Raw genomic sequence first — 12,890 nt, forward strand, 5'->3', positions numbered from 1 at the left:
TGTTTTGAGAAGAGAAGGGAAACGCTAACCTGCCATAAATACAAAGGGGAAGAGTCTGATCTCAGTTATGCTGGTGTAAATCAGGAGTAACTCCACGGAGGTGAATTAACAAGGAGGCTGATTATTTGATATTGACATGGCAGCCATGTCCTGGTTCCCCACTAGGGATCTATGGGCTGTTGTATTTGAGGGCTGACAAGAGGGGACAATGGTACTTGGGTCCAGAGCTCAGGAGGTCCCACAAATGGTCACACTGCTGTCTAGAGACAGTGAAATGGGAAGCAGTGGGGCTCCAGGGGCCCACATTTCTCTGGAGGGGTCTGATTACAGCTCTCTCTGAAGCATGGGGTTTAGGCCGCTATCCAAGACATTGGACCAGTAGTGTCATCCATCAAGACGGTTGTTGTCAACCTATGGTCTGTGAACTCCTGGGGGTCCGCAGACTATGTCTAAGGGGTCCGCGAAAAGGTTGTCATTACCACCGAACAATGGTTTTCAACCTGGGGTCCACGGACTCCCGGGGGTCCGCAGACTGTGCCTACGATTTCCAAAGGGGTCCACATCTCCATTCGAAATTTTCTAGGGGGTCTGCAAATGAGAAAAGGTTGAGAACCACTGCACTGGGGCAGTTTTCTGGTGGTCCTGTACAGACAGACAGTCCCTGGCTGGATGCCTTTGCCGACTCTAAGAAGCCAAGTGGCATAGGCGCACCGGGAGGCAGAGGGATGCGATCAAGAGGCGAGGCCAGGGCGCAGTGCTCCCATGGGCTCAGCGTGCGCCCCAAAGGCTATAGGATGTGGGTGGGGGGAGCGTTGCGGCGGTAGCCTTGCCAGCCCTCCAGGATTGTCCTGGAGTTTCCAGGAAGGAGAGATTCATCTTTAAGTCAAGATTAGGTCATGTGATGAAACCTCCAGGAATACGTCCAACCCAAACTGGCGAGCCTGCGCGGAGGCTGGGGGAGGAAAGCTCGCAGCGGAGCAGTTTGGCGACGCTCCCTGAGCAGTGACAGGCCAGCAGGGCTGGAGCTGCCTAGCTCCCTCCTTCCCCAGCCAGTGACAGGCGAGTCCAGAGAACGGAGCCTGCATGTGCCTGTTCGTGGCTCCACTCAGCCACTGGACTGCAGCGGAGGGGAGGAAACCGGGGGCCCCTGCCGCGCAGGGGGAAGGAAGCCAGGGGGCACAGCGGCTGGAAGGTGGATCCAGTGTGTTGGGGGGGGTTGTTTTGCCTTGCGGGAGATGAACTTTCTCAATTAAAAGTGCCCGGAGCTGAGCTGTGAAAATGACGGTGGAATTTGAGGAGTGCATCAAGGATTCGCCCCGGTTCCGGTAAGGGATCACCCCCCGTGTGTGTGTGTGTCTGGGGGGGAAGGTGATGGATGTAGGCTGACCAGATGTCCCGATTTTATAGGGACAGTCCTGATTTTTGGGTCTTTTTCTTATATAGGCTCCTATTACCCCCCGTCCCGATTTTTCACATTTGCTGTCGGGTCACCCTAGATGGATGGAGGGGAGAGGAGCAGCCCTGGACCCTGCTGGGCTCCGTCTCCAGCCGCTAGGTGCATGCAGATGCCAGGCACACACATGCTGCCCCACCTGGCCAAGCCATCATGGAAGGGCAGAAATGAGAGATGGGGAAAGAACCCATTGGCTCATCCGTAGAATCGCCAGTGCTTCTGCAGAAACGCTGCAAAGGGGGGGGGGGAAATAGGGTCCTGTCATTCATAGTCCCTGATTTCCACCCTGATAAGGACCGTGTGTTTCCCTCGGACTGCATCCTGCCTTGGCACAGCCCCTGCAAAAGAGCAGCCGGCAGAGGAGAGGGGAGCCGAGGCGCGGAAAGGCTGCCGGAGGGGCGCCGCAAAGCTCCGCTCTTTCTAATCGCATTAGGGGGAGAGGGGGCGAAAGTGGCCTGTGTAATCCGGGCAGGGTGGGTGCGTGTCTGGGTATCTGCACATGGAGGGGGAGAAGGGGCAAGACTCGATCACGAGGCAGATTGTTGGCTTCATTGTCAGGCTGGTGCATGGGTTAGAGCATGGGAGGCTGGGGGCAGAGGTGCCGGAACAATTGTTCTGATGGGGGGTTGTAAACCCTGTATATGACGGAAACCACTTCAAACCAGGGGGTGCAGCCGCACCTCCAGCACCGCTAGTTCCAGCACTGTGGCTGGGGGCTGGGGATGAGAAAGCCCTAAGGGATGCAGGGATGCCAGCGTGCCTCGGGACCACGGTCCCCTCTGCATGCCCTGCAGATCACTGTCAGCTGCACTGTGATCAAAGGCAAGGCAGGGCTCTGATTCCTTGTGGCTAGATGTTGCCTTGTGATCATCCACCCGCCAACGATACAGACAAGTTCTGTGATTGACCACAGGCTAAATCCAGGCAGAGAGACCCTAACCGAGGCTGGATTGAAGTCTTGGGCCATGGAAATCCAGTTTAGTCAGACAAAGAACCGCTCGCATGGTTAGCCTTGTAACTCCAATGGGAGGTAATTAATCAGAGTTCAGACCCAAAACCAAAAACGTTTCCGTTCATTTTTTTCTTAATGATTTTTTGTTTTGACTGTCAAGGTCATCTGCTCTGTGTGTGTGAGAGAGAGAAGGGGGTGGGAGGTTACAAAGAGAAGGCACATAAAGGATTCAATTACTATAACCCTATTCCGAGCGTTGATCCAGACAGTTCACAATTGATAAATGATTCTGCCAATCAAAAGAAAAAATAAGAAGTCAGCCCTTCTCCCCGAGGTTCTGGAAGGACGTGAAAGTAAGCGTCAGTATTTATACTAACAGAATCCAACCGAATGATCTGCAATAGGGAGCCCCATTTAATCAGGCAACGGCTGGGCTGATGGATGAGTTTTTTCAATTAGTTATAAGCTTTGCCCCCAGGTCTCGGTGATAAATGGCCAAATACTATTGGCATGGCAGGTTTAGGCTCTGAATTACATGGCGATGATTTTTGTTCTGTACATTCTGCCCTCTTCATTTTGCTTCCCAGTGCTGTTAAAAATCTTCAGTTCCCTCCTGCGTGTATCATTCAAAGAGAGGCTCACAGCCGCAGCTGGGGTAAACTGGTGTCAGTGGAGCAATGCAGATGTATCTCTGCTGAGGATCTATCCTAACGACATGGAATAATTTTCTATACTATCAAATTCATTCCCTTTGGGGATTCTTACAAGGCATCCCAGGCTCTCAGAACAAAAGACTCCATCCTAGTCCTACGGTAATTCAATCAGGCTATTGTACAAATGCAAGAAACTGGGGAAAGGATTCCAGGGTTATGGATGCTGTTGCCCCATTGCACCAGAAGCTTGCTATCCTGGATAGATGCTGTAATAGAAAGATCAGACCCTCCAAGGCTAATAACCTTCTGCTGCGTCTCATACTGTACTTCAGTGCTGACAGAAGCCAGGAAAGACAATAGACGGCGAAAATGTGGTGGATGGGCCACTAGTGCAGAAATAAGCCTGCAAATAGCAAGGTTCTCAAGGGGTTAGGATAGACAGTCACTGTAGCTGATTCTCAGTTATCCCATTCTGCAAGGGTTTTTTGTTTATTAAAATGAGTGTTTCCCTTTAAATGCATTTAAAAAAAACCCAGTGGAATGTGCGATTCATTAGAAGGGCTGCAATAGTCCATTGGTGTGGATGCTGAGAATGCCTGTGTTTGTATGGGTAAATGTATATAGGGGTGTGTGTGTGTGTGTGTGAATTTCCCTGTGTCTGTGGTGTGCTTGTGTTCAAGGGGATTACAAAGCGGTTCCCCCCCCCCCCCCATACAGTTTAAATGTAGCTGAGAGTTTAGGCCCCGTTCTCGGTTGTTCCAAACCCTGTTAGTAACATGCAATGTCAGGTCATACAGTGTAATAGTCTGAGCCAATGTGAGATGACAGGGCAGGGCTGTTCCCTCCCCCGCTTTGCATTTGACTCTCAGAAGTTTTTCCAGCAGCTAGAAGCGCGGAAAGGTTTTGCAGAGTGTGTGGGAGACTTGTTCCTCACACCTGAACGTACCTAGCATCAAACAATCAACCCCCGTGGACTCCCCCCTCTCCCCCTTCATCGGGTCCCATTGTGCTGCAGAGCCTGCGAACTGTTCCATGGCATCTTTCCAGGGCAGTGACTTCATGGGCCAGATGTCTTGTTCCACATGGCAGTGACCCTTTCCAGCGTGACGTCAAGCTTGATTGAGGTGTTTATTTATTTATTTAGCATGTAGCGTGCGTGGGCTGTCGGCCAGGTTTCTTAGTATGCAGGCAGCATCCTTGCTGCCCGCTCTCCTCTGTCTGTAAAAACAAAATGGCTCTCAGAATACCCTGTTGGACCTTTATCAAGAGCCAGTGGTTTAAGCATGGAATTACGAAGTCTTTTCCCACATGGCTGGACGCAGTCTGCTTGTTGCAGTGAGAGGGTGAGAGAGAGATGGTCGAAGAGGGAAGGGAGCTGCAGCAGTTCCAGAAGGGAATAACTGACGGATGTAAACTTCTAGTCACCCTCAGTAAATCAAAAGGACAGTGACATACTCAAGCTTGGGGTAAAAAGAAACAAACCCTCTCCAAACCCGGTTAGGGTTTACACTATAGTCCCTCCTTGACACTTTTCCTCCTCCTTCCATCTATCTAACCAGGTCCTTAGATTACTAGTATGCATTATTTTTATTACAATAGTGCCCAATGAGGATCAGGGCCCCACTATGCTAGGCACTTCACCAACACATCCTAAGAAACAGCTCTGGTGCCAAAGAGCTTACAGTCCAAATAGACAAGGGGTGGGCAAAAACTAGGCTTATTATTCCCATTTTACAGAGAGGGAAATGGAGATTAAGTGACTTGCCCAAGGTCACACAGGGGCTCTGTGGCAGAGAGAAGAATTTAACACAGATTTCCTGTCTCCCACTCCAGTGTCTGAACCAAACGACCATCATTCTGTTCCTATTGGACACCATCACCACAGTATCTGAGTGTTAACCCCATAAGCACTTTTCTGCTCCCCAGTTCTGTTGACAATTGTACTCTATTTTATAACTGGTTTATGGCCCTCAACACTGATCCCTAAATCATTGCAAATCTTTTTCACGGTCATACATGAGGGGAAGAAACAACAGCTGCTTGGAAGATCTATGTATGCGGAACAGACCCTCATCATGAGGCATCCTATAATAAGGCTTCTAACAATACACTGCTTCTAGCCTCCTTTGGCAATCAAATCCAATTATACTTCACAATGCTCCACACCACCAACTCAATGCAACATTCGTCCGGCACCTTGCGCTTGATAGGGACCATCTGCTGAGAGGAAAATCCTTTTTTTTTTTTTGCTGCTTTTTTCCCATTTAAATATGTACAGATCTATAGATTGGTGGGTAAACCTTGTTCCTGTTAAGCATCTTGTGGAGACATGCACAGTCTCAAGTTCCAGTAAACAAACATAATTACCTTGAAAGACCAGTTTTTAGAGCATTTGCATGCAATCCCCAATAGATACTAATGCTTTCATCTATCTGGCATGCAGAGCCTTTTATTGCTTAACTAATACCGTCGCCTGTGAAATACAGGAAGAGATTTCTGACTTGTTACTGTCAATAAGGGAACCTCAAGAGGAAATGGGGCCCGGGTCGAGATTATATGAATGAAGGCCCCATTATCGCCCTCATCCATGCGGTAACCATCTCAGACCAGTTCTGTCCTTGCTGTGACTCAGTGGGTTCACATCTCAGGGGCAGATCTGGCCCCTTTTTTAGGATTGATACCCACAGATCTATTGCCAAATCTTGAGGCTCATTCAGGCAAGACTCCCACTAGAGTATTAAGGGCCAGATTCTGCCACTCTTACTCATGCTGAGTAGTACCTTACTCTGGGAGCAATCCCATCCAGGTCAATGGGGCTACTTGCTGAGCCAGGTGCTATTCAGTGTGAATAAAGGTGTCAAAGCATGGCCTTAATTTTGGGAGGCCCAGAGAAGAACCAAGGAGCAGGATCACTCCTTCCTGGGGCAAAAACCCATGAGGGGTCAGGGAAGGAAAGAACCACAAGGCATCTAAGGCTCCCTGATGGAGGCTTCCTGTAGTTTCTAGCCACGGGGTCAGGGTTTGCCTCTTGTAGACTAGGCTGTGGGACTGTGAGAATCTGCTGGCGGTGTCGTGCTTCCTCGGCAGCTCTGGACATCGGGTGCTCACATGGTACACATTGGAGTCCTGCTGACAGGTAATTCCTCTGACTACAGTTACCCCAAAGACCCCCTAAAAAGAGAATCTCACCCCCAGGGAATAGGCACCCACTCCTCCCCAAACCCACGCAGTCCCTGGACCAGCACTGGGGAGAAAGGGAAAACAAATTCCATGAAGGCAGCAGTGCTCTCTTTCAGGACAGGATACACAAGACCCACATGCCATCCCATGCCACGCACACAGATCTGAGGAACGCCATTCCCCACCTCCCTGAAGCTTTACAATCCCATGGCAGGCTTTGCAGGTGTGGCTTCTAAACCAACACATTCCCCAGAGTAGCGCTGTCATCAGGCAGTGGCACTGGGGCACAAGCTAAAGTGTTTCCTTTGGCGGTATACAGCTACGGTTGGGTGTTAGTGCTGATGTCTTTAGAAAAAAGGACTCATCTGTCTCACTCCAACTCCATGCAAATGCAGGAGAAACACCACCGTTATTGCAAAAAGTACCTAATAGGTTGTTCTAAACAAAGGAGAGTTAAAATCAATCAGTCAAAAGATGCTGTCAGGTATTTCAGAGTCTTGGGCAAGTGCACTGATCATTTTCAGCTCCTGCTGTAACAAGCTATTTCAGATTAATGGCTGGTCTACACCTGGGTCTTTTTGTACCAGAGCACACTGGTTTAAACTGCACTTACACTGATCTCGCTTATTATTGTAATTTACTAAATTAAACCAGTTTGGAGTAAGTGGGATAAGTATAGTTTAAATCGATTTAAGTGTGCCCATGTTAGGAGTTTGCACTGGTATAAATGGTGCAGCCTTTAACTCAAGATATGATTTTTACCCAGTTTAGTTAAACCGTCGCAAAAACCTGCATGGATGCTCTTATTTCAGTTTAAATTGATGTAGTTTAAACAGTCGTTGAAACCAAAATAAGAGGGGCCACAAAGCAGGTTTGAAACCTGCTTAACTAAAGCAGTTCAAATGTGCGTGTAGACAAGATCTGCATTGATTTGAAATTAATTGAGTTACACCAGTGCAAGGTTTCATATACAGACAAGCCCTCCGATGGCGCAACGACCTCATGCTTGCAAAGAGATCCAACCGCACAGAGCTCAATGCAGAATCGGGGCGTAATTTGTAAAGTTTTCATTATTGGCTGGCGTATTTGCAGGAAGGAGGAGATTTCATCACACAAGCAGCATGAGACTATCTGTCTATCATTGCATTTCTAAAGCAGTGATCCCCTTAGCATGTACATGGACAAAGGGGAAGCCAAGTTCCAATCCTAGGGTGACCAGATGTCCCGATTTTATAGGGACAGCCCCGATTTTTGGGTCTTTTTCTTATATAGCTTCCTATTACCTCCCACTCCCTGTCCCAATTTTTCACCCTTGCTGTCTGGTCACCCTATCCAATCCTATGGCTTCTGCAGGTGCTGAACTCTCAGCAGAAATGATTAAAATCTAAAATATCACAGTATCAACTACAGAAATTCTCTTTCCTCCCAACTTTCAGGAGACCCGACTTTCCCCTTTCCACCCATCAGGCCAGAAAGCCTATGTAAATAGCATGGCCAGTCAGTCAATAAAGGTCTGTTGGACCAAATTCCAGAGTCAACAGCCTTCCTTGGGGAGCAGCATGCATTTCAAATCCAGGGATTGTAACTTGAGTGCCCCAGGTGATCTCAACTGCTGGGATAAGGTGCAGAGAGGTGGGTCTCTGGTAGCCAGACCATGAACCCAAACCATGTAGCTTAAAGCCAGCACTTTGAAACTTCATTACTAAAACTGGCAGCTGGTGCAGTGGCTGGAGCACGGGTGAGTGCGCCCCCTCTGGGAAACCCAGTCTCCTTAGCAGGGCATCCCGCACTAGTTGAAGTTTCCGCACAGTCTTTGGTGTTTATGGTGTCGTGGAGGACAAAAGTACTCTACAGCCTCAAGCAATCGCTGCAAACCTTTGAGAGACTCCTTTCAAGGCAATGAGCTTTGCAGCGCATCGGGAGCAGTGTTGCGACTGAACCTTGTGTTCTCGTGTTGATGCCTGGGCAGGACTCTCGTTCCCCTAATGGGAATTGTGTATGTGCATGGCGAATCTGCAGTGACTGCTTCAGGATCTGAACTACTTTTGCCATGTAAGAGAAAATCCTGGGCTTTAGGTAGCCCTGACTTCTAGGTATGTATCAATGCTTGTTACTGTATCTATATGTTATAGGTTATGGGATAGATTCTGCCCCCAAATACATACACCTATTTCTTAACAAGTTCAGTGAGCATGCCAGGCATATAGAATTTGGCCCTACATAGGTATGAGATTAATTTTGTCCAGTGCTTAGGGCACTAATCTGGGACTTGGGAGAACCCTGCCCCAGCACAGGCTTCCTGTGTGACCATGGGGAACTCATGGAACCTCTCCGTGCCTCAGTTTCCCCTCTGTACGTTGGGGGATATTAGCACTGCCCTGCCTCACAGGGGCATTGTGCTGATAAATACATTAAAGATTGTTATGGACTCAGATACTATGGGACCGTATAAGTACCATAGATAGCATGTATACTTGAGGTTTCCAAGGGGTTAGTGGAAGCTCCAGGGTGATAATTCCTGTGGATTGGGGCTCTGTTGCACCTTGGAGGCGCAGTCCAGCAGCCTCATGACTCGCAACCTTAGAGAGAGAGTTTTTCTAGGAGATCTTTTACAAATAAGTCAGAATCAGACTAACCTGGGTCATAAAATTCAGGCCTGGATCTGGCCTTTACCAGTGTTGTTCTAGGGCCTGGGGAATCTGGATCCAGCATTCATGGTTGGGTCCATCTCTAGTCAAAGTGGTGTATTCTCCCTCCACCTGCCACCTTCTAGGGCAGCTACAATGTTTGTGCTGGTTATGTAATGCGTGGAACGTAAATGTAACATCACCACCCCCAAGGTTTCCTCTCCAAGGGAGGTGGATTCGCAGCTCAGCTGGTCCCATGGCAGGTGAATTGTATTCGCAATAGATCAGACTGGGACTCTCATCTGATGCAGTCAGGCGGTCCCCGCCCCCCATTGGACTGCCATAGAAGGTGGCACATGAGGGTAGCATTCGTCTCTGCTGAGGTTCACTATTCTCAGAGCTGCCATTTGCATCTTGCAGTGCACTGGAAAAGCAAAGGCCTTCAGTCTATATTATCATGGGCTAGATCCTGAGGTCCTTATTCAGTGCTTACTCAAGCAAAATCCCATTGACATTAGAGTGAGGACTGGGTGAAAACTCAGCAGGGAGCTTTGGATTTGGCCCTACAAATGTAGATTCACCCCGAGTACTCTGTAAGCTGTTCCCTCTGTAGGTCCCTGAAATTTTAAGTGCCCAAACATGCTAGACCAAGGGTTTGGGACCTGTATAACCTAAGAACCCCATGATCCATCCCAACACTCCAGATCCACATGGGGAGCTTCTGTTCCCAGTTCCTGAGATTAAACTCTCTAGGCCTGGGAACAGGGCATTTGCCATGCAAGGTTTTTAACTATAAAACTCACTGCTTCTCACAGGAGCCTGCAATTGTGGGTTTAATGTTTCCTATGTACCACACCATTAATTGTGGTCTTTCCTAACTTCGGAACATTTGACTTTGCAATCTTAATCATGTTCTTTTAACAGAAAGTGTTTGTGTGCAATAGCACATACGTTGATGGAGACATCAGCTAGGTTTAAAGTGTGAACTGGACTTAATTCTAGGGTGTTGCCTTCTGGATCAGCTTGTTAGCTGGAGCTGGGTGGTTTTGTTTTTAGTAGCTGTCCCTCTCAGTTATATCTTTCTGTGGGTTGGGCTGTACATGGTGAATTTAATTGATCACTTGGGCTATGTAGCAAGCGAAGACAAAGTCTCTCGTGGCCGGGATATTCTTCTCTCCTTAGTTTTCCCTGGAACCAAGTCCCACCAGATGGTGTAATGTACGTGCAAGGAGGGAGCCGCACAGTTTGAATGATTTCACAGGAGGAGGTTTTGGCTATTGCCTGCTGAGGGCGTGAGGCTGGGTTGCTTTCCCAGAAAGCCAGAGACTGACAGAGCTGGGAACTGTCAACTTTGTTTTATGGGGTGGCCAAAAGCCACAGAGCAAGCAAAGATCAGGATGGGGGCTAGTTTGCAAGTAGCCAATTTCCTAACTGCAACAAGGAAACGTAAGTAGGTTGCAAGTTTGAAGATGGAGGTTACTAAAAGGAAAAAAAAAAAGAAAAAAAGAACAGTAAAAACCAGAGCTGATGAGGTTAATCAGACCCAGAGGTGATGAGTTTGGGAGGCTCTGAAGTTAACTTATCTCTGCTATTGAAACCATGTGTGTTTCAGTGATCCCTCTTTAGAGGCTGCTACATGGCTTGATAATTACACTTTACACATTATCCTGGCACCACGCAAGGGCGCCGAGTTCCAGTCTTTGTCCCTCGAAGGACTGCGGAAAGCCAAGTGTGTACAGAGAGCAACGGTTCAATGAAACTTCATTTTGCAGAACATCATTCATGCGTAGCTTGGGCTCCTGCTTGCTCCCACTGAACTCAGAGCCTCGTTGCAGCCCAATGGGCTCCGTGGGGTTAAATAACACTGTGGGTCTGACGCTGCTGTCAGTCACACCAGCGAAAGGCTGGAATAATTCCCTGGAAGCTAGTAGAGTGCCAGAGGTTGATTCCAGCCAGTAGTTCCAGTGACGTAGCTGCCGTTAAGCTGGGCACTTTGCCCTGCCAACAGCACCAAACTGCGTAGTTTGGGTTTACAGAATCATTGCAGGGCAAAGAACCGAAGCTATGCCTCCTCTGGGTGAGCACGGAACATGGCTCCCTCACGGGGCTGGCTAAACTCCCCGGGGGCTGCTATTAGTGCTGGTCGGTGAAGCGCCAACAGCCCAGGCCACGTTCTAGGGTGAGCCGCACCAGCAACGAGTTGAGGCGGCCCCGTCTCTCCACCTTGGAAAGCAGACGAAAAGCGCCGGAGCTGTAACGAGGCTGCAGCTACTGGAGCTCAAGATGGGTGTTAATGGGGTAGCTGGTGAACCCAAAGGAGGGGCTGGGTTGTTGGGGATGCAGGGACAGCATCAAGGCTGAGAGGTATCATCAGAGCTACAAGCTGAACATTGGGTCCCGGCGCCGTGGGCTTTATTAAACACACGGCCCAATCGCTGCTTGCTGTGGCATGTCCGACCTCCCCTGCTCTCAAGAGGTGGAATAGCAAAGGGGGAGGGGGACTGTTACAAGGCCAGGATGGTGGACCTGTGCAGGGGCAGTGTCTGCCCATGCCATGCCTGGCTCTATAGCCAATGCTAGCTCTCCGTCTTCCACACCCTGGTGTTCACCCATTTTCCTTAATAATATCTGTCTTTCCTTTTCCTTCACACGTGCCTGCTCCCCCAAACCGATGAAAAGGGAGTGACAATTTTCTGGAGCCCTACAGTTTTACTAAAAAGTGCCCTTTAAACGCTGGTTTCGCAACGCTACGACATGTCAGCTGTTGAATTCTTTTTATGAAGAAGGGAGACTGGCGGAACGATCGGTTTTCTCGTTCCCAGGCGCTGCCTGTGCTTAGACCTCCAGACGGCAGCTGCCTTTGTGGGGCTGAAATGTGATTATTCTGCGTCTGTGTGGGTAATGTTAAGGGGCTGGATATCGGAGACAAAGAAACAAGGACTCGGAAACTTCACTGAGCTCCAAGAGGAGAAAAAGCAACAGGGGTGTGTTTCAGGGAGAGGCCCAGGGTGCTTGATTCCTTGCTGGTTTTCGCTGCATCCCTGGTGCTATATTCAGAGTCGGATTGTCATCAGCCCTGTTGCTGAGCGCTTTGTTGCATACTCAGCGGCGGTTGGTTCCTGGTGTGGTTAATGTGGTTTCCCTGGTGTCTGAGGTTGGGTTCCTCTCTTTGCAAGGCTTGTTTGAAACACGGGGTGGGTGGGAGGGGGGGTTCTTGCTAGACTCCAATGGTCAAATCCAGCCGTCTGCTACGGCATTCTAGCTCACTTACTGCAGTAGAGTTGCCCTGGAGTAACAGAGAGCAGAATTTGGTCCTTTACACCCAAAGTGATCTGTAGTTCCCAACTTTGGGGAGGGCATAAACCACCACCAATGTAATGGACAGAGGCCTTGGCTTGCCAGCCCCCTTCTAACCAGTCCTTCCCCCACCATGGAACAGTGCAGCGTCTGCTCTGCTGAAGCTCGTGCAGCTTGCCTGGTTCCAAACGGGTCTCTCCATTGCACAGCCAGGAGTTGGGGCAGCAAAGCTGCATGGCAGGGGAGGGCATGTGTGACTGACTGGGCAGCTGTAGCGCACCAGGACCCAGCGCAGACAGCTGGATTGCAGCCCTTAGCCGCAGCCCCGAGCCAAGATGCACCCCCCAGGGCAAGCTTGGGGATGGATTGTGCAAGCTGCAATAGCCAAAGGGGCAATGCAAGCTGCCTCCCTCTCTGTGGGCTACATAGGGGTATGCCTTTACCTCGCCTCTGGTCCCTTTCTGGTGATTTGGGGGCACATGGACGGAGAGAACAAGGGTAGTGATGGCCCCTGAGGTCTACAAAGAGGATGGGAGCAGGCTCCCTTTTCCTCAGCGCTGGAAGGAAAAGGTTTTGATTTGCTTTTAGTGCAGGGAGAAGGACCTGGGGGAAATAATTGAAAGGGGCTGTGCTCTAGGGAGTTCCACCAGAAACTGGACAACATGGGCTCGCGCAGCCGGTTTCTGTAGCCCAGGCACCACAACTACCACCCACACCCTTGTTGACAG

At 49.5% G+C, this 12,890-nt stretch overlaps 1 protein-coding gene across 1 annotated transcript in view; it reads left to right on the plus strand.

Annotated features, from left to right (window-relative positions):
• The first annotated feature begins 1,051 nt into the window (after positions 1-1,051).
• The window catches only part of ACAP3 (ArfGAP with coiled-coil, ankyrin repeat and PH domains 3), a 158,615-nt gene continuing 146,776 nt past the window's right edge, over positions 1,052-12,890 (plus strand). The window contains exon 1 of the mRNA XM_065575216.1: positions 1,052-1,325. Within this exon, the coding sequence (XP_065431288.1) occupies positions 1,279-1,325 (47 nt within the window). The 5' untranslated portion in view covers positions 1,052-1,278. The remainder of the gene's footprint in view (positions 1,326-12,890) is intronic.

Source organism: Chrysemys picta, chromosome 21, assembly GCF_011386835.1.
Source record: "Chrysemys picta bellii isolate R12L10 chromosome 21, ASM1138683v2, whole genome shotgun sequence".
In the NCBI taxonomy this organism is placed as follows: Eukaryota; Metazoa; Chordata; order Testudines; family Emydidae; genus Chrysemys; species Chrysemys picta.